Here is a 22545-nt window from a genome sequence, read left to right on the forward strand (position 1 = left end):
CCTGGTGACACCTGAGGTCTCGTCCCACCCAGCCGTGGGGCCGCATTAAGAGATTCTCCTGCGCGGGGGTGCACGGGTGGCTGGGCGAGGGGCCCAGGGGCCATCCCACCTGTCACCGTGCACCTTGCGATCCTCATCCCGGCTCTGGCCAGACTCTGAGCCCCAGGCAGTAGCAAAGGCGGGGCAAAGTGAAGGGGCAGCGGGGGAGCAGGAGCCCAGCAGGACACCAGCCCCTCCCAGGGGAGGGGAAGGGACGCGGAGCCGAGGGACGCGCCGGCGACACACACCTGGGTTTCTTCGGCCTCTTCCTCGTCTCCTCTTTCCTCGGAGCGTCCTTTTCCTTCTGTGGGGGTGCCCTCTGCTCCTTGAAGGAGGCCCTCCGGTCCCTCTTTTTCCCCCCCTCGCTGGTCCTCTCTGTGGCGCTCCGCTCCTGTCCCTGCAGCTCCCCGCGGCGGCCCGGGCGTTCCGTCGCCTTCCTCCGGGGAGACCCGGTTCTGGGGCTGCCCCGGGCCGGCTCCTTCAGCCCAGGCTGGGCTCCGCGCCTGCCAGGGGGACCCTCGGCTTTGGGAGCCTGCTTCCTTGCCGATCTCCCCGACGTGTCACCTGCAGAGTCAGGAAATGGACTGTGCGGGTTTCAGCCCAGGCAAGTGCCCCAGCCAAGAGGAATCTAACGTCCAGGATGCCCCCTGTAGCTCGACAGCTCTGCCAGGGCCACAACATGACACCCCAGAATAACACAGGACCGCCTTGCTTTACCGTAAATCCTCCTCAAAAGGTTGTGTTTTAATTAGATGTTGGGGAAAGTTGGCCTCTGTGTTCATAAATAAGTCACTTACCTTTTCTGCACCTCACTTTCTTCATCTATAATTGGTTCAAGTAGCCCCAATGTCCTAGCATGGTTGAAAGGGTTAATTAAAAACAGGTAAGGTCCCTGCACATGGAGGGTATTCAATAGAGGTCAGCATATTCGAACATTGATTTAAAGACGCCATCCATGCCATAAGCACCCACATAGTAAAGCACCCACATTGCTATTTGCTTGTAGTTTTCCTTTAGGCTTTAGAGGTTCAGTCCATGGTCAGCTGACTCCATTGCTGTGGGCCTGAGGTGAGAGAGAACATTGTGGTGGAAGGGCATAGCAGAGAGGTGCTGCTCTGTTCATGGCATCCAAGAAAGCAGAGAGAACTTGGGGACTTTTTCTTATCCCCACTCCTACCTACTTCCTGGCCACTAAGATGTTCTGCCTCACCACAGGCCCAGAAACAATGGCTGCAGCCAAACACCCGCTGAAACCATGAGCCAAATTCACCAAATTCAATCTTTCTTCCTTTAGGTTGTTTTTCTCAGGTATTTTGTAACAGTAATGAAAAGTTGACTAATACAGAAGCCCTTCATGAACCAGTCTGGTAGTATTCCAAGAAGCAGCTGGGATTGTTTTAATCAGGCGTGGCAAGAGGCACAGACATGGAAGTGACTTTCGAGAAGGAAGAAGCTTATTTCATTCACAGATCCCTAGAATGGCAGCATGCTGTGCTGTGCAGGGCCATACAGGGAAGCACTGAGGAGACAGAGAGAATGGGGGAGGAAATGTAGACATGGGTCTTTATTATGACTTCCACCGGAAGGAATGAATGAATCAGGGTGAGCAGGTTTAGAATTGTCTAGCTGAACAATTTCTGTGGATTTTGGGGCTATGAACTTTACCTAGTTGTCTGGCCCTGGGGTGATTAGGGCAGGTGGGTGGTGGCCCAGAATGAGAACCTGATCAAAGGAGTCCTTGAGGGTAAGAGGTCTGAGTTGGCTGATTTGCAGATGAAAGGGCCCCTTGCTTCATTCTTTGCTTTCTCTAGAAACTAGCTAAAACCAGGAGGGTTAATCCTTCCAGGATCAGCAAGTGCCCAATATGTCAAAATATCAGACTATAGCAAATAAAAGGAATGGTTAATACAGGTAGGAACATTTAAGTTGCAATTGATGAATTGCTGGAGTTCAACATGGCTAAGCTTGAGAGTTAAAAACTATAGGAAATAAGTGTTGATGGGGGCATTCTTTCAGGAATTTTTACCTCCAGGAGTACTACCATGTTCTTGCTGTGAAAACTAGAGGAAAAATCCCCTGGTGCTTCCAGCAGAGGGAGGGAAAAGTAATCATTTTGAAATATGTCCATAGCATTCTGATGTCCTCAACAAAGTTCTGCCCTTAAGGGAAATTGTTTTGTCACAGTGAGTCTTAATGGACTCAGTGTAAAGGTTCCTTCTACTAAGGGAGGGAAAAGCTGAGGAGTACTTGTGAAGGTCACAGCCCAGGGGCACAGGCTTACAAGAAGACGGAGACATATTGTACTATAGAACACTTCCTCCTTCCCTCACACCTTACCACCATATCAATAGGGCTCCTGCATAAAAACAGGAAATACAACACCTAGAGCATGATCCATGGGGGAAAAAAGTTGGAAAATTGTTCTTCACTAAAATTAAAAACTTCTAGGCTGGCATGGTGGCACATACCTGTAATCCCAGCAATTTAGGAGGCTCAAACAGGAGGACTGCAAATTTGAGGCAAGCCTCAACAACTTAGGAAGGCCTTAAGCTAGACCATGTCTTGCTTAGTGAGACTTAGAGAGGCCATGTCTCAAAATAAAAAATAAAAAGGACTGGGGAAGTAGTTCCATGGTAGAACACCTCTGGGTTCAATCCCCAGTACTAACAACAACAATAACAACAAACAAACAATAATAAGTGTTGGTGAGGATGTGGGGAAAAAGGTAGACTCATACATTGCTGGTGGGACTGAAAATTGGTGCAACAACTTTGGAAAGCAGTGTGGAGATTCCTCAGAAAACTTGGAATAGAACCACCATTTGACCCAGCTATCCCACTTCTTGGTCTATACTCAGAGGACTTAAAATCAGCGTACTATAGTGACATAGGCACACCAATGTTTATAGCAGCTCCATTCATAATTGCTAAAGTATGGAACAATCCTAGTGCCCTTCAATAGATGAATGGAAACTGTAGTATATGTACACAATGGAATATTACTTAGCATTAAAAGGGAATTAAATTATGGCATTTGCAGGTAAATGAATGGAGTTGAAGAATATTGTGCTAAGTGAAGTAAGCCAATCCCAAAAAACTACCGAATGTTTTCTCTGATTAGTGGATGCCGATCTATAATGGAGAGGGCATGGGAAGAATGGAAGAACTTTGGACTGGGCAAAGGGGAGAGTGGAGAGGGCTTATGAGGGCAGGAAAGATGGTGGAATGAGATGGACATCATTACCTAGGTACATGTATGATCACACGAATGGTGTGTCTCTACACTGTGCTCCATTTGTGTTTGATGAATTGAAATGCATTCTGCTGTCATTTACAACTAAGTAGAACAAATAAAAAATAAATTAATTAATTTAAAAGAATTAAAACTTCTCTGCAAAAGACACTGTCGAGAGAATGAAAACAAGTCAAAGTCTATGAGAATATATTTTTAAAACATATCTGACAAAGGACTTATATACAAAATATACAAAGACCTCTTAAAGTTCAAGAATAAGAAAACAAACAATTTAATTTAAAAACTGGTGCAGGCTGTGGTGGAGCATGCCTGTGACTGGGAAGGCTGAGGCAGGAGGATCACAAGTTCAAAGGCAGCCTCAGCAACTTAGCAAGACCATAAGCAACATAGCAAGACCCTGTCTCAAAATAAAAAAGGCTAAGGATGTGGCTTAGTGGCTGAGCACCTCTGGGTTCAATCCCCAGTACAAAAAAAAAGAAAGAAAGAAAGAAAAAGAAAAGAAAGGAAAAAAGGATTGAGGATATGACTCAGTGGTAGAGCACTTGCCTAGCATGCATGAGGCCCTCGGTTGGATCCTCAGCACAGCAATAAATACATAAATAAAAATAAAGTAAAATGGGGAAAATATCTGAACAGACAGCTCACCAAAGAAATTATACAGATGACAAATGAGCATATGAAAGATACATGTCATTAGGGAACTGTGAATCAAAACACCAAAGAAATACTACTACACACCTACTGCTAACACCAAATGCTGCCAAGAACACGAAGCAACAGCAGTTCTCATTTATTGCTAAAATGGTTACAGTCACTTTGAAAATGGTTTATCACATATTGAGCAATCGTTCTCCTATGTGTTTACCCCAGTAAGTTGAAAATTTATGTCCACATAAGAACCTGAACACAAATACTTGGCCTTATTCATAATTGAAGAATCTCAGAAGCAACCAACATGTCCTTCAATAGGTGAACGCATAACCAAACAGGAAGGGATACTTAGGAAGGGATGTTACTCAGTGACAAAATGAAATGAAGGCCTGGGTAATCTTGAAAGCATATTCCTTGATGAAAGCAGGCAGTCTGGAAAGGTAACATACTGAATGATTACTACTGTACAACATTCTGGAAAAGACCTAATTGGAGAGACAGTAAAATAATAAGTGATCGCCAGGGCTTCAGCGGAAAGAGAAGAAGCCTCAATAGGAGGACCACAGGACTTTTTACTCTGCGTGATACTGTGGATTATAGACACACAACATTATGCATTTATTGAAGCCCATAGAATGTATAACATAAAGAGTGAGCCCTATTATAAACTATGGGCTTTAGGTAATAGCAATGTATCGATATTGATTCAGCAGATACAACGAATGCAGTGTTCCAGGGCAAGATGCTATCCTGGAGGAAAAGGAGGAAAGAAGGTTGTATGTGAAACAAATTTCTGCAAAGTTTTTCTAAACTTTAGGTGTTTTTCTAAACACCTAAAACTGCTCTAAAAAAATCAGTTTTTCAAAAATGAAATAATTGATCAATGACACATTTCAAGTGAGTAATCAAGACATTTTTATTAAAGACCAAAGGTGCTCATTCGATTGACTTAGAAGCTATAAATAAGTGCTTATAAAAATCAAACATTCCAAAAATTTCCCAGAAACTAGGTGAAAATTTGGTAAATGAACTTGTTTATTATGTTTGTTTAATAAGAACAGCTATGTCTTCTTTGATTTATTAATATTAATTATAAAACAGTACCAGACATGGTGGCTCATGCCTGTAATCCCAGGGGCTCAGGAGGCCAAGGCAGGAGCATTGATTTTGAGTTCAAAGCCAGACTCAGCAACTTAGCAAGGCCCTAAGCAACTCAGTGAGACCCTCTGAATAAAATATAAGAAAGGTATGGGGATGTGGTTCAGTGGTTAAGCACCTGTGGGTTCAATCCCTGGCATTTTAGACTAGAAATGATCTAAGAATCTAGGTCTAAGGACCTCCCTCAAGACCTGCCCACCTAATAGTGCCATCCTGGGGACTGAGCCTTTAATGCACAAATATTTCAGGGGCACTCAACATCCAAACTATAGCAGATTCCTAGATCATTTCTAAGTAAGGGAGAATTCTGAAACACTATTAAGCATGATTTTATTTTATTTTACTTTTTAAATTTTTTAAGCATGATTTGAAACTTGTATACTTTTGCTTCTAATTTTTATATGCTACAAAGAAATTGTACCTTCAAGTTCATTTTTGTATGACTTTGAAAAAAACTATTATATGGGTTGTGTGTCTGTACAAAGTTGTGTAATGCATAGTCATGGGCTCTGCTAGTCTAAAATGCCAATATGTGATAGTTGGCAGTTATCCTTCCTGTACAATGGAAGTTTATTCTGTGAAACAAATGTTCTTTTGACTAAACATTATAATTAAATTAGAGTCTACTACGATCAACATTGATGAGGCCCAACTTTGCACACAAAGTAATGAATGTGCTTTTGTCAAGAACAAAAGAATAGTTGAATCATAAAGTGAAATGATGGTTGTTCTACAGTAAGAAAGACAACCATGGAGGACAAACCTGAATGGAAAATGGCAGAAGTTTTGAAAAAGGAGTTTTATTGGTCTTGGGTTGTAGACGTGCAAGTAATGAGCTTGGAAAACTATAAAATGTGTTACAATCTTGGCAAAGTTTGCTCAATTTGATGAGTTTGTCTTTGCTTCTGTTTATTACTATTTTTTTGCCTTCACCTACCATATAAAGATTTTTATAGTGTAATCCACCTATGTAGCAAAAATTCTGCATCTTCCCACAATAATCTCTTGTGTTTTATGCTGATTTTATTATGGTCTTGATGATTTAAGAGAACAAAGCTTATGAAAGCTTTGTAGGCAATCATGTTATCTTCCTTGTGGGTAATACTATTATCTTCTGTGCATGTTTTTAAATGTTTTATTGCCATTTTCAAATGAGTAGCCAAATCTAGTTGGGATTGTTGGAAGTGCTTCGCAAAGAACTGATGTTTAGGAAAGAGATTAATAAGAGAAAAGGAGATTTAATTGCTTACATATACAGAGGAGTTCACAAAGAACTGTAACTCAAGGAGGTGGTGAGAATTTGGGGCTTATATTCTCTCTTAAAGGGTGACAAAGAGTGGAGAAGAGACTTGATAATGAGAGGAGTTGGGGACAACACTGAGATTCATCTCACTCCAGTTAGATTGGCAGTTACCAAGAATACCAACAATAATAAATGCTAGAAAGGATGTGGAGAAAAAGGAACACTTTTATACTGTTGGTGAGATTGTAAATTAGTACAATCACTATGGAAATTAGTATGGAGGTTCCTCAAAAGACTAGGCATGAAGCCACCATATGACCCAGCCATACCACTTCTCATTACTTATCCTAAAGAATTAAAGTCAGCTGGGCACAGTCAGGCATGCCTGTAATCCCAGCAACTCAGTAGGCTGAAGCAGGAGGATCATAAATTCAAGACCAGCCTCAGCAACTTAGCAAGGTCCTCAGCAACTTAGTGAGACCCTATCCCAAAATAAGAAATAATGATAATAAAGAAGGCTGGGAATGTGGCTCAGTGGCAAAGTGCCCCTGGGTTAAATCTCCAGGACAAAAAAAAAATTAAAATTAGCATCCTATAGAGATACATGCATACCCATATTTATAGCAGCACAACTCAAAAGGTCCAAACTATGGAACCAGCCAAGGTGTTTGTCAATGGACAAATGGATAAAGAAAAGGTAGTCTATATACACAATGGAGTTTTATTCAGCAATACAGAAGAATGAGATTATGTCATTGGCAGGAAAATGGATAGAACTTGAGAGAATTATGCTAAGCAAAATGGCCAAACTCAGTCAAGTGTTCTCTCAGCTGTAGAAGTTAGAGAGGAAAAAGGGAAAGAAAGGAGAGTGTGGAGAAATCTCATGCAAACTGAAGGGAGATTCAGTAGAGGAAAGAGACTGAGGAGAGGAAGAGGGCAGGAAAGGGGAAATACTGGAGAATTATACTGGCCAAATTATATGGTTATAGTGTGTGCATGTATGAATATGTAACAATGAATCCCACCATTGTGTACAATTATAATTCACCAAGAAAAAATATAGATTAATAAAATAAAAAGGGGTTCTGGACTTCTGGGTTAGGAGCAAGTTATGGAAGGCCACTAGGAAATGTGTATGATAAATAAGCATTGTTTAATAAGGTTTGCTATGCAGGTCAGTGTATTCTCAAGTACTTAAAATGGTCTCCAGAGTAGTTCTCTGTCTGGCATAGGAGAGGGAGACATCTATACAGATGAAAATTTATATCCTGTTTTTAGAATAAAAGAGGAAGGCTAAAAGATTAAGTAATTCCCCTTTATTTGCAGCACACATGTTTCTTGAAGTCACAAATAGTGCCAAACTATCTACTTTGTTTTTCCTATATGCCAGTAAATGTTTTTCCTATATGCCTTTTCGGTTTAAGCCCTGGTGCCTCCTTTGCATCACTATTCTTGCACTTTGGCTCCATAATTATGTAAAATAAGGATTGTTTGAACACAAGCACTGTGATACTAAGACAATGGATCCAATAACTGAGATGGCTACTAAGTGACTAACAGGTGGGTAGCATATACAACGTGGATACACTGGACAAAGGAATGATTCAAGTCCTGGGCAGGATAGAGTTGGACAGAGCAAGATTTTTTAGGTTTACTCAGAATAGCATACAATTTAAAACCTGTAAATTGTTTACTTCTGGAATTTTCCATTTAATATTTTCAGACAACATTTGACCCCAGGTAACTGAATCTGTGAAAAGCAAAACCACAGACAAGGGGAGGACTACTATCATTGTCTTCAGCTCAAAATAATCCTTTTGCCAAAGGGCATATTTTAGAATGAGAATGTGACACTGGAACAGGTTTTGTAGGGTGAGGTCAGCATCAAAGGATCATGCTAGAAGCATGGAAGGAGGGTGATGTGGAGAGGGGATGGACTCTGGTCTCCAGTTGTAGTAGAGAATGTTCTGTGGGCATGTTTCCTCTGGTTGCTTCTCTTACTGTGAATGCAAGAAGAAGCATTCAACATGGATCTGACTCCACCATTAACAATCCCCATGCCTTTGGGACTTGATTTCCAATTGCTGAGGGTATTGCAGGGATCTATGAGATAACTGGTGTAGGTACATTGAAGAACACTGAGTACTAGATTCAAAAATAGATAATTATAGGTGTGACAGGACAGATTCCTATCCTAACCTTTTTCTTTCCCTCCTCCCTTCCTGTGGGAAGAGTCTTTGGTTGAAGCATACAAAGAAAGTCTATTTAGCATTGATAATAACTCATGTCAGTTAGGAAGCTGGGTAGTATTAACCTGTGAGAGGTGTGTTTGCCCTGAAAATTCCCTGGAAGGCTTCCATCCCTTCTTGTGAAAAACCAGCCTCTACCTCAGTGCAAAGCCTGTTCAAGGAAGGGGGCGTAACCCTTGTCCTTGGAAAGACCCACAGAGCACTCCTAGGCACATACCCACCCTGCTGAGTTGTTTATCTACAAATAACAGAAGAGATCTGCTGCACCAGGTGTCCCTGACTCAGTCAGGCTAGGTGAGGACCCATAGCAACCCCCTAGCAACCACCAATCATCATGAGACAGGGAATATACCTGGGATGCCAGTTGACCCTCCCAGTAGTTTATGGCGGTTGATAACATGTTGGGAAACCATGTAGTTCAGCACATACTCCCCTCGTAGCTTAAACCAATCAGTTCAAATGAATCCCCCTCTTGTACTAACCAATCACCCCTACTCAACCTGTTTCCGCCAGTGAATGTGCTAATCATGTTTTAGAGTTTTTTTTTTATGATTTTCCTGCAGTGTGTGATGATTTGCTAAGAGATGCTATGATGTATGTGAAGTCCCTGCCTTCCCCAAAGAGTGTATAAAACTGCTGCAAACCCTGGGCTCGGGGCCTCTCAGCGTCACCAGTTGCTCTGTGCGCTCAGAGGACAGAGTTCACAATAAACACCTCTTTGCTGCTTACATTGATCTTGGTCTCTGGTGGTCTTTTGGGGGTCCCAAATTCGAGCATAACACTTGGAGGAGGGATGGAGTGACACAGTGAGACTCCTAGTAGAACCCTAGGACTGAACCACACACCTGGAGAAAAGCAGCGATTGAGACAAGGGGTCCAGGAGAAAAGTCAAAAAGACTAGCTCCCTATTACTTGAAAGGACTAGATTAAAAAGCAGAAAGCCCCAGTGAAGGAGGTGATTCTGGGACCAGCTTCTCTACATCTGGCTGGTGAGGGTAGGGGCAGCTTGGGTCCCTCCCCCTGGGGATGGAGTGGAGGGATTTCTTCCAACCCCCAAATGTCTGTCACTTCTCAAGATTCGCATCTCCTTCTACAACCTCTGCATCCTAACGAGCTAACAAAATGTTTTTCATTTTGGCAATGAATGGTTCCAAGCACTCTTCCAAGAATCACAGATATAACTTGGTCGTTCGCAAATTTTCTTCCCAGCTGTAATTCCTGTCGTAACCTGGTTTCCCAACTGAACAAAATTCACAAGGAACGTGGAAAACAAGCAAGAATTTGCCCCTTAGTTGTATCCAAACGTCTTCTACACAGAAGATAGGCTTCTCTTTTCCCCTTTAACAGTCAGTTTTTCAATGGACTCCACTTAATACATAATTTAGGGACTCAAAAAGCAGCTGTCTTGCTAGGAAGACCAGGCTCAGCATGTGCGCCCTTGAAAGTAACAGGCCTCCTCCTGCTTCTTTCTGCACCTGACTTTGGTCCAAGAGTTTATATAGAGTACAGAACAGGCTGAGAAGCTGGAAAAGCCCAGGTCCCTGATATGAAAATCTGACCTATTTCCCCTTTTCCCATGGTTGAGGGAAATTGCAGTGGTAGGAGAGGGGACATTTTTCAGTAGGAGAAGGTCTGTGTTTTAGGCAAAATGACCTTCCATTCAAAGGTGATTTACCCATAGGTGACTCCTGCAAGCCCCAGTACACTTTGCTGGGGTGGAGAGAAGCCAGTTTGTATGCAGAAGGAGCAGCCACTGCAGGACAACGTGACGGGGAAAGAATGTGGAGAACCAGCCTGGAGTATCCCCATAGCAACTGCCACTGAAGGAGACCCCTGACCTCAGCCCCTCCTGTGAAGGGGGTTCTCCTCTGGCCCCACTGGGGCCACACATGAATTGCACTCACCTGCCTGTCTTTGGAGAGCGGTGAGGAGTGATGAGGAAGGTGTTTGGGATGGGGAGGAGGGTTAATGGCGAGGGGCTGCTGGGGAGCATGCCGGAAGGGTGTTGAGACGAGGGGTGCTCTGGATCCCTCCCTCCCACCTAGCTCCTCTCTCTGTGCCTCTTGCTGGCTCTCTCGGCTTAATAGGAAGCTTCCTTGAGGTCTCAGGACCCCAACAATTGGGGAGCCGTGGATGACAAAAACAGAAAGTCCCAGTGGAGGAGGTGATTCCTGGGACCAGCTTCTCTATATCTGGCTGGTGATGGTAGGGACAGGATGGTCCCTACCCTGAGGATGGAGTGGAGGGATTTCTTCCAACCCCCTGGATGTCTATCGCTCCTCTAGATTCTGTTCTTTCACCCACCAGTGGGGTGCAGCCTTGCCTGGGCTGTGAAGAAGAAAAAAACGATACCACATCCATGAAGTTCTGTCACCTGAAACATAGGGTGCCAACCTGTGGGCCTGACTCCTGCCCTCTCATCATGCAGCGCAGGGCTTCTCTCACACCTGTGGTTTTCTGGAGCTGTCCAGCTAGTTCCAGAGTGAGTTGGTTCCTAGACAGGCTCACAGAAGAGCTGGGATCACATTCCCAGTGAAACTGTGCCTGAGCACTCACTCCCACAGGCCTCTTAGGAGGTGCAGAGCCTGCCCTCTGGATCAGGGGGTCTGGGTGTGAGTCCTGGCTGTACCACCCCCTGTAGCCTGGGCCTTGCTGCCCCACCCTTAGGTCTAGTGGCTTTCCAAGACTCAGCTCAAAGTGTCTGTAACTCTGGAAATGTCCCCCTGATGCCCAGGGCTGAGCAGCAGGTCCTCTCTGTGTAGTGCTCAGCCCCTTCCCTAATTAAATTGCCTGCCTCCTGGGAGGGATCAAGCATGCAGTTGAGAGGAAGGGAGGGGGGGGAGGGAAAGAAGATGAGGAGAAATGGGGTGGGCCGCTGGGCTGTGGAGGTGAGCCGGTGGGGTACACTCCCCAAGAACCCCCATGTCTCTCACCTGTGCGTGGGGAGCTGCTCCCAGCCTGCCTCCTCACTCCACCACGCGCTGTAAGGGAGAGGAGCAGGGGTGAAAGGCTGCCCCTGGGCAAAGGGCCTCCACAAGAACGCAATCCTAATCCCCTCAGTTAGTTCCCCAGGCTGGAACCTGGCTCTGGTTATTTGATTCTATAAACTCCAGAGTCCCCAGTCTGTGACATTTCTTAGACACTTTGGAAAAGTCATGCAGTTCCTAATATCCCCTACAGGTTACTCTAGATAGATAAACAAATATGTGCTGAGGGGAGTGCTCTAGAAGGGCAACCTTAACTAAGACAACAGGAGGCCCAAAGGTCCTGGTGGGCTCTGGGGACCAAGCAACAGCTGTGATAGCTTCCACCACGAATGATAACACAAAGCCCAGGCATGGTCCATGCACAAAGGATTCAAAGCCCAAGCATGGTTTGTGCCTTTAATTCCTTCAGCCAGTCCTGGAAGGAAGTGATGACTACCTTCATCTCAAAGAGGCAGAAAGAGACCAAACAACCAGACGGAGGAGGCTCTGTGCATGAGTGGCAGATCCTGAACTCAAACACAGGTTCTCCTGATGTACTGCCTGCGTCCCCACTCCTGCCCAGGAACCCTGTGGGTAGGCCCCATGAGGATAAGGACAGGACTCACCTTCCCCCTCCAAGCGCTTTAACTGGCGGCTCATGGTCAGCAGGGCTCTTGAGGTCCCCCTCTGGCTCACACAGCTTGCTCCTCCATGCCCTCCTGCAGCCTGGGGTGCTTTTCTGTCCTCATGGTGACCAACCTTCCTAACTGGACCCCAATAGCAGCCAAGGCTCCTTGGTTTTACATTGAATGTGGAGGTAGGTGAAGTTTGCAAGAGCTTCAAGGAAGAAGGTGGCCAGTTCCCAGCCCATCAATCCAGCCACACACTCCTCTGCTCGGGTTTCCCTGCCAAGAGCTGCGTGGGCCTCATGTTTCAGGCATGACTTATACATGAGGGGCGCTGGAGGGGCCAGGAGCTGCAGGCTCATCTCCTGGCAATGACACCACTTGCACTCCAGCCAGGGGAGGTGTGAGTTGCATCCCAGTGTTCTTTCCCAGCATCTTGAGCCATTGACGGGGACAAGGCACCTGAGAAATTCCAGGATGCTTGTGTAAATTGCTTCTGTTTAAAAATGCAGATTCCCCAGTGAACACTGGGCATGTGAATCAGTAGGTTCACATCTGGAGGCTAGGTCTCAGGAATTGGCACCCTGGACTTGAAGCAGCAGTCCTGAGCCTACTCTGAGGAATGTCCCCAATTAAGCCACCCGTTCAGCTCAGCAGTTTTTCCCACTGCTGCCTGCAATAGGGAGGGTGAATTTGGTTGTTTTGAAAACCATCAACAGAGTTTCAGAGGGACCCTCAGAGTATGGGATTCTTAATCTGGGGACCCTGAAATTCCCAGTTGTAGATGAAATTTGTGGGTCTATTAACAGTGATAGGAAAGCCATGGCAACTTCATTTATCCTGTGCTTTAGCTGAAATTTAGCATTTTCCTCAATTATGAATGTAGACCAAAAAAAAAAAATGGGATTCTCCCCCAACAGAGGTAACATATTTTTATATCACGTTAAGCAACTGGGAATTTCTTGAAACATAATGTATTCTTATTAATACTTTGAAATTATACTAAAGACCTGGCACAAGATCCTTTTATTTAATTATTAGACAAGATGTTTAATATGATATCAATGTCTACTTCAGAATAATTGGTCTCCTTTGTAATCCTAGTATTTCATTTTATGGATTTAAAAGTCTATATTCTGAGAAAGCATCTATGGATCTTACTAGGATGCCAAAGAATTTTTGTCACACAATCAGGATTAAGCACCTGCCCCAGGGCCAGTTTTATGTGGATGCCAGGATAGACCCAGCTCCTGGCCAGGCCCAGGTGCCTCTTTGTCTGTCTTATTTGAAGGGGGTCAGGAGTAGAAGAGCCTGTCACCCTGGGCCCTTGGAGGGAGAGTGCATAAGAATTGCCTCATTGGTGACACATCAAGCTTTACAACTTTGTCTTTGTCACCTCACTTTGGTCTCTGCAGTACCTCCCTGGCCCTCAAATACAAGGAGCTTTCAGTTGCATTCCCTGGTCTCCGTGCTGTAGGACATCAGCAGCTGGCCCTTCTCCTCCCCAGGGCTCTCCTCTGTCCACATGGAGGCAACTGACCATGTAGTGGCAGGGTGACTTGGCCCACAGGAATGAGGAGCAAGATCCCTGCTGGGGTGTGGTGTACCTTCTCCTCTAAGGAGGGAGGACCCTGCTTTTCCTGATTGTCCACTGACTGAGGAGAAACGTTTTCTATGTTCCTTTCGTTTCCAGAGGGAAAGTCCCTCATGTTGAAGCACCTGACTGTCTACACTATAGAATGCACCACTTTTCTCCTTTCCTGGGATAGGACAAGCACCTACGAGGTCCAGACCCCATTCTCAGCTCTGGGGGATTCAATAGTGAATGACCCTAGCCCCTGACTTCAGGGGCTGATGTGTTTGTGTCTCAGGTGGCTAGGTTGAGCCCTTGGTGTCTGAAGAGTTGATCTAGAGATTCACAAATTTCTTCTCTCTCACAACAAAGCCTGTTTTCCACAATCATTGACAGGGAGTCAAAATTCAAGTTTGGGAGTTAAGCACAGGCCTTTTACTTTACATTTATTACTTACATCAATTCCAGCACTTCCAGAGAGTCACACACATCCAGGAAAGAGTGAAAAGGTCTCATATCAGAGAGTGTGAAAAAGAAAATGATAATGCTATTTTAAAACTGTTGTTACAGGGAGAAATCTAAACACCCCCTCTAGCTTCTCTTGCTCTTGGTTGATTTATCAGTCATTGATTTTGAGGTCTCACTGCTGAACAATATATTGTTAGTCTCCTATTAGCTTTGCTGTAGATAACACCTCCGATGTGTGGGTTATAATGATAATGGTTGCCTAGGTTACTCTTCAGGAACCTGAAGGCCATTTTTGCTGAAAACACTGACTTTTTTCAATTCAGGCTTGCAGATGGATTCGGCATCTCTGTCTTCCTATCGTATCTAGACGTCTCTCTTGCTTCCTTAACCTTTGCGTCGGATTATACTCAGCTCTTCATGTAGACATATTGATCATTTGAGAAGTGTTTTATCCAAAACTATAATATAGGTTTAACTAGATCTAGACTTGCCTAGTCTTCTCCCTGCTTCAAGGATAAAGATACCTACCAGCTGTCATGATCAGAAACATCGATCCTGAAAGGAGGGAAAAGAGGTATTGTCAAAGTTCTTGGATGATCTGCACTTATTGCCAAAAAAGACACGAATATTCTTCCCCTTTATTGCCTATCCCTCTCCCACATTATTCCTATCCTATACTGTAATCCTCAACCCCCTGGAATGGAGAAGCTGTTTTCCAAGCATGGCCTCCCTTTTCTCTACTCTTTGACTATTGAATGTAGACTTTCTTTCTCTCTAACACTTGCCTCTCTTTTTTTCCATGGGATGAGCTTCTGGAGCTGGCTTGCATAGCCCTCATTCATTCAACAGGTATGGGGCACCCTGCGCTGGGCTTGGGTCCTGCCTAGGGAGCATCCATGCTAGATCTCCCTATTCCTCACAATAGACTGGTGAGACGGTGACATTTCCATGTTTCAGACAGAGAAATTGAAACAAACAAACAAAATACAGATCAGGCCCCGGGGTGGGTCTGAGACAGAGATTAACAGAGTCCTAGTCTGGAAGTCAATATATGTGGCTTTGACTTGGATTGGCTTTTAAATCTCTGAGTGAGAGGCTGGGGATGTAGCTCAGTTGGTAGAGTGCTTGCCTTGCATGCCCAAGACCATGGGTTCAATCCTCAGTGCTACAAAAATCTTTTTTAAAAGAACCATTGCATTTGGGGCTGGGGATGTGGCTCAAGCGGTAGCGCGCTCGCCTGGCATGTGTGCGGCCCGGGTTCGATCCTTAGCACCACATACAAACAAAGATGTTGTGTCCGCCGAAAACTGAAAAATAAATATTAAAAAATTCTCTCTCTCTGTTAAAAAAAATTAAATTTAAAAAAGAACCATTGCAGTTATTTAAAAACAAACAAACAAACAAAAAAAAAAAAAAACCCAACCAAACAGCTCTGAATGACATTGGGAAGGTCACTCTGACTCCATGCTGACTCTGGGCCTTGGGGTAGACTTTAGTGGACATTGCTGGTGTCCTGTTCAGACTCCTTCTTGGGGTAAGTGTACCACCAACCAGGGATAAAGGCCAGCTGACCCCTTCTATGAAGGAGAACTCCCTTGGCTGAGTGGGGAACTCTGATCCCTGAGGTAACCTCTCCATCACTACTGGGTCAGCACGCAGCCACAGCTGACATGGAGGTCTCTGTCAAAAGGGGTGACAACTTCCTGGTGTCATTGATGCTCTAGAGCCCCCTGTGGGGTCAGGATGAAGCCAGTGACCCTTGCTTATGCCCTTCCCCTCCCTCTCTCTTGCCTTCTGAGAGCCCTCCCCCAGTTCCATCTCAGGCTCTCTACCGGGGAACCAGAACTAACGTTGTCTTTTCTGGACAAGAGGGCCAGAGTCACACGTCCTTCTGTTATAGGCTGGGGTGAGGACTAGGGGAGCTAAACAGGTGGGGATGAAGGGAACAGGGGAGATGAGGACGGGGAGGAGGGTGTTCACTTGGACCAAGGGTAGTGAGTCTGAGAAGAGGGCCTGAGCGTCCCCTGCACTGGCTCACCTGCTTAGACATGGAGTCTAAGGTGTATCTCTGAACAATAATTCTAGAACATACCTGTCACTCTACCTTTTAAGGAGTACTAGGATTCTACTGTACTCTCTTCAATCCTCAGTCACTCCAGAGAGTTAATAATAAAAGCAACAGAGTTGGCCACATAATTTGCAAGACCCACTGGGAAATGAAATGATGGGGCTCTTTGTTTAAAAAAATCAGAAAAACAATGCAGTTAAAGGTACTAAATTATAAAGCTTTTCCTTTTCTATTTAATGTCATTTTAAGAGAGTTTAGAATTCTACTGTGTCAGACTCTTGAATCACTGCCACCTGCCCTGGCAGGTGAGATACACAATAACTTGGGCATACAGCCTCCCACGAGGTAGGTGGCATAGGTCTTTCAGAGAACGAGGGGGCAGTGTACATGATACCATGCTGAGGATTTCTGTTAGAAGACAAGCTCTGTCCTTACTTGGGAGGAACTGTGGCATGGTATGTCAATGGCCCATCTCTGAGAATGAACCATATCCCTGAATAAATGTCAGGCAGTGGGGGCTGGGGTTGTGTCTCAGTGGTAGAGCGCTTGCCTAGCATGTGTGGGGGACTGGGTTCAATCCTCAAAAATGAATGAATAAAATAAAGGTCCACCAAAATTTAAAAAAAAAAATTTTAAATGTCAAGCAGGGTCTCTCTGGGGTCCAGGACAGCTTCCAAGCTCCGGGGAGAGTCTTTCTCTGCCCTGCTCTTGAGTTCATCTGATCACAATCTGCCTTTTCTTTGGGGTGATTTCAACATACCTGTAATGTGAAATTTCTTGATTTCACACATCGATAAGTTTTTTGAAAAAGGTATTTGGTTTGAGAACAGTGAAATCAAATTAGGTGGCACAAAAAAATGCTTTTTAACCTTTCATGAAATTTTCTTTTTCTTTGTTCTTAAGGCTTTAGTTGGCCAAGTGTGGTGGGGCATACCTGTAATCCTAGTGACTCAGGGGGCTGAGGCAGGAGGATCGCAAGTTCAAAGCCAGCCTCAGCCAAAGTGAGGCACTAAGCAACTCAGTGAGACCCTATCTCTAAATAAAATACAAAAATAGGGCTAGAGATGTGGCTCAGTGATAGAGTGCCCCTGGGTTCAATCCCAAGTACCAAAAATGTAAAAATAAAAATAAGGTTTTAGCTAATTGATATTTGAATTACATTTATTGGACATTTGACTCAACTGAAATAAACATTGCCCTGATAAATAACACTGGAGGGAATGTGCTCTAATATTTCATTAGGAGGAACATGCCTATTGTTTGGCTAAGGATGATAAACTATGTATTAATTCTCCTCCCTGAGTATGATTAGAGAAAATAGAACCTTAAAACCCAAAACTACAACAAAAGTAACATGTGCAATCTTAAAAGGTGCAGGGTGTCTGAATCTGGTGGTGTTTTGTCACAAAAAAATCCTTGTCAATAGGAAGTTTCTTGAGCCATCTTGTGAATTTATCTCTCCAATTAAAAGTGTATATACATATATAATTAGCTATGGGTATCTGCTTACAAAACATCTAGTGTCGCTCACACAACCTTGTAAACCAGCACAATGAGAGGATCCGGTTGCGTGCAGGTAACACCCCAGCTAGATAACATGAGCTGGCACTATCACAAGGGCATTGCCCTCCACCTACTAACCCACACCAAGAGCTCATCGATGGGCAGTTTGTGGTGCAGGGCTGGAGGGAGGCCATGGAGATCTGGATGGTAGCAAGGTGTACTTGCAAGCTCTCAGGCAGGCGAGGACACTGAACAGTGTTTCTAAGACCTGTTTGTTGTGTTAGTTTCCCCTCCGTCCCTCCTTCCTTCCTTCCCTCCCTCCCTTCCTTCCTTTCTTTCTTTGCCACATCTCCAGCCCTTTTAATATTTTATTTAGAGACAGGGTCTTGCTAAGTTGCTTAGGGCCTCTTTAAGTTGCTGAGTCTGGCTTCAAACTCGCAATTCTCCTGCCTCAGCCTCCCCATCCTCTGGAATGACAGGTATCCATCTTCCTTAATTAGCACTGAGGGTGGAGAACTGGAGTCTTGTTTTCAAGGAATTGCTGAGGTTGTCTGCCATTTCAGCTCTTAGGAAGTTGGACCCACACCCAGAACTTGAGGGAGCACCCCTTATTCCCAGCATATGGGATAATCGCTGCCAGGTATAAGAGATGTGTCCCACAGTCCACAAGGAAAACTGTAGCCAGGTGGTGACTACGGGTCATGGATTTTATTTGTCGGTTCCTTCCCCACTACAGAAGGCAAAGTCAGGGAAGGAGAGTAGAAGTCAAGATTCCTATTATGTCTGCTCACATAGGAGAAGGTCAATTCATAACTGGAACCCTTCTCAGAGCAAATGTTTTGCTGGGAGTGGTGGCTTTGACTGTAATCTCAATAACTGGAGAGGCTGAGGCAGGAGGATCACAAGTTCCAGGCCATTCTGGGCAACTCACCAAGACCCTCAGCAACTTAGCAAGATCCTGTTCCAACATTTTAAACATTTTTAAAAGGGCGGGGGTTGTAGCTCAGTGGTAAAACACCACTGGTTTGATCCCATACAAAAAAAAAGAAAGAAAGAAAGAAAGAAAGAAAGAAAGAAAAAGAAAAAGAAAGAAAGAAAAAGGAAAAAATAGGGGGCCCATCCTTCCTCGGCCCTCACTAAACACGGACTATAAGCAAGATACTGAAATTTGATTGATTGATTGATTGATTGATTGCTAGGGATTAAACCCAGGGTGCTCTACCACTGAGCTACATCACCAGCCCTTTTTATTTATTTATTTTTTCGTTTTAGATAGGTTCTTGCTAAGTAGGTTAGGGCCTCGCTAAATTGCTGAGGCTGGCCTCAAGCTTGCAATCCTCCCACTTCAGCCTCCCCAACTCACTGGGATTACAGGTGTGCACCACGGTGCCCCATGATACTGAAGATTTCTCTGCTTCTGCCTTTTCACCTGTTAAATGGGGATTAAGTGAGATAATGTGGCCACCTGGAACACACCTGTTACGGTTTAATCTGGTCTGTCCCTTAAAAGTTCCCGTGCTGGAAATTTGGTCCCCAACGTAGTAGTATTGAGAGATGGTGAACGCTTTAAGAGGCAAGGGAGACTTATAGAAGTTGGGATGCTGAGCCCATTCAGGGCGAGAAGTGCACTCAAGCCTCTGAGGGTGTGGAGGGGAGGGGAGGGGAGGAAACTGGGGACTCATTGGCTGACAGCCCATCCTCTGCAGTGACAGGCCTAGACTTGATCTGCTGAGCGCGAGCAGGGCGCGGAGCCTTGGAGTGGCCACAGGGAGTCAGTCCCCAGAGGCATAAATCCTAACACTTGGTCTTCAGCAAGGCAGGTGGGACTTAGACCCCGGGTCAAACCTCCCATTTTCGGCTTCTGGGATGAAAATTTGGAAACTGCACTTAAGGGAAGAGTGGGGCCTGACACCCGGAAGTAGAGGAGGGGGCCCAGGTCGACCCCGGAGTGAGGATCTGGTTTTCTGACTCAGAAGAGGGACCTGGGCCTCTGGTGTCGCAGGGCTCCGCCCCCCTGCGGAAAGGCGGTGGGAAGCAGCAAGGGTGAGGAGCAAGTCCTCGCCAGCGGGACTCGGGCCGACCCTGCGCCCGGCGTTTTGCTCCTCGGAGGAGAACCCGCACTGCGTAGACCTACCCGGGGCTCAGGGTAAGGTCCCCGCGCTCTGGCACAGCTGGACCTGAGAAATTGGGCCTGAGAGTGCTTTCGCCCGCGGCGTCCCCGCGGCTCGGTGGTGCGCCCTCTGTCGGCCAAACTTGGCTCCGTCATTGCGGCAAAATGAATTTCGGCCACGACGAGGGGGCGAGTGGGGCGGGGTCAGAACCAGAAACCGTGGGGGAGGTGGGGACGCCGTGGACACTAACCAGTAAATTCAAACTAAGGCATCCTGACCTTCCCCCCCCCCCTTTAAATGTATCTAAATATCTTTTTCAGTTGTAGGTGGACACAATACCTTTTGTTTATTCCCATTTATTTATCTATTTATTTTTATGCAGTGCTGAGGATGGAACCCGTTGCCTCACACCTGCTAGGCAAGTGCTCCACCGCTGATCTGCAACCCCAGCTCCTGCCTCCTGACTTCTCATTGCTAACTAGAGCACATTAGCTCAAAAAGGCAAATTAACAAACTGGCTTTGTTATGGGGAGTCCCTCCAGAAAGCATTGTCAGTCCGAATTTCAAATCAAAAGAGAGCTTTATTTACCTGGCCAGGGACTGTCATCCATCGCAGAGACTCAAGCTCTGTGGGAGGACAGCAGCTTCCTGGTCCATCCAAAGAGAATATAAGCACAAAACCCCAACTCAGTGTCTTACTTATCCACTTGTAAGCTAGCCAATCATAGAAATTAAAACATGAATAAGTGGGATCTGTGGGCTCTAGGCAGGACTGGAAATTTTCAGTCAGCAGCAAGTGATAAACAGAAGCTAAAAAAGCTTTAGGCTTGAAGTTCAGTTGACCACAGTCCTGAGTTCAAGCAGGTGCTAGAGAGTCACATCCTGAATTGGGGCGGGGAGGGGGGGGGCGGCTGCGCGTGTCAGAGGAGCAAGAATCTACTTCCAAGTCATGTAGGCCCACAAGGGCATTCAAATCCAGGATGTAGCTCACTGCATCCTGAGTAGGGTACAATTTGTGGGGTAGAAAGTACAGAAAAATAATTTTTTAAAATAAGAAAACAGCTTTCATTTCAGCTTCTCAGAAGCAGCTCTTGTAACAGTTTTTTTATAGAAGGCAGCAAAATGGAGTCTGAGGCCTGTCTATGACAGTTCTTGCTTTATAATTGTCTTATCTTGCATATCAAAATCTTATATCTATAATCTATATTTTTTTTACTAATCTATAACTTACTGATTGTATTTATCAGTTCACACCACAACAGCTGGGAAAATCCCATCTTGAACTAGGTATTGCATTTCTATTTTTATTTTTTAGTACCAGGGATTGTGCTCAGGAGTGCTTAACCATGGAGTCACATCCCCAGTCCTTTTTATTTTGCATTTTAAAACAGGGCTTCACTAAACTGTTGAGTCTGGCTTTGAATTCGTGATCCTTCTACTTCAGCCTCCTGAGCCCCTGGGACTACAGGAGTGTGCCACCACAATCTGCAAGATTTGTATTTCAAGTTAGAGCAAATGATGATAAATCTAAGTAATATTCCTGGCCAGGCCCAACCAATGGCCCATGCCTGTAATCCCAGTGGCTCAGGAGGCTGAGGCAGAAGTTCACAAGTTCAAAGCTAGCCTCAGATATTTGATGAGGCCCTGAGCAACTTAGCGAGACCCTGTCTCAAAATAAAATATAGAAAAGGGTTGGGGATATGGCTCAGTGATTGAGTGCCGTTGGATTCAATCTCTAGTACAAAAAACAAAACTAAGTATTATTGCTACACCCAGCCTCCTATGGATAATTAGAAAAAAATCATGTCTACCTGAAAGCAAGCTTAAAAACACTCTTTTAAAATAAAATGGTGGCTCATACTTGTAATCCCAACTACTCAAGAGGCTCAGGCAGGAGAACCACAAGTTCCAGGCCAGCCTCAACAACTTAGTGAAATCCTCTCAAAAATATAAAGGATTGGGTGGGTAGCTCAGTAGAGAGCCCCGGATTCCTCAGTAGTACTACAAAACAAAACAAATCTTATCACAATTTATGTAAAATCAAGCTCAAAATCATTCATTGATTTCAAGTATAAGTTTTATAAGTACTATATAAATTTTACATGTGCAAACAAACTCAGAAACATACCCCAAAGTATGATTTTACTATTAATTACAGCAAATTAAATAGATTAAGCACAGTGTTGTATTTCATTTATATCTAAAGTAATTCAAAAGAACCTTTATTATTTTGAATTAGTGAAAATGAATATGAAACTAAACTTGGATATGTACAAATATCCATATCCTAGTCTGCTGGGAGCCATTAGCCAAGTAGGTATGACAGTTTCCTTGCCAGCGTACCCCATGTTGCTGACATGTTGCAGTGACATTGAATGTAGGTGACCTTGCTCAAGGACCAAGGCAGATTAGGGTGTTCCCGGTTTTAAGATAATCGTGTTTAGGGCGTTCCCAGTTTAGGTTCCAGGTTTAAGGTTTAAGATTATTCCTGCTGGGAATAGGGCGTATCCTGCTGCCTGAGTTCCCCTTGAGTTCTCACGGGATTCAGACAGTATATTTTGGAGATAGAAGCCCAGTGGAGGTGGATTTGGGCAGAGAACGTGGATTTCCCCAGAACGTGATTGTAGACGGCTGG

The 22545-nt window shown here is 44.8% G+C and overlaps 1 protein-coding gene across 1 annotated transcript in view; it reads right to left on the minus strand.

Annotated features, from left to right (window-relative positions):
* Nucleotides 1–12221, minus strand: part of Tmc2 (transmembrane channel like 2) — a 70949-nt gene extending 58728 nt beyond the window's left edge. Inside the window, exons 1-2 of the mRNA XM_046432994.2 lie at nucleotides 12188–12221; nucleotides 288–603 (exon numbers count right to left, since the gene is read on the minus strand). Coding sequence (XP_046288950.1) covers nucleotides 288–603; nucleotides 12188–12221 — 350 coding nt within the window. The remainder of the gene's footprint in view (nucleotides 1–287; nucleotides 604–12187) is intronic.
* Nucleotides 12222–22545: the final 10324 nt, after the last annotated feature.

Source organism: Marmota monax, unplaced genomic scaffold (assembly GCF_021218885.2).
Source record: "Marmota monax isolate L192 unplaced genomic scaffold, Marmota_monax_Labrador192_F-V1.1 WCK01_AAM20220418_F8-fsc00014, whole genome shotgun sequence".
NCBI lineage: Eukaryota > Metazoa > Chordata > Mammalia > Rodentia > Sciuridae > Marmota > Marmota monax.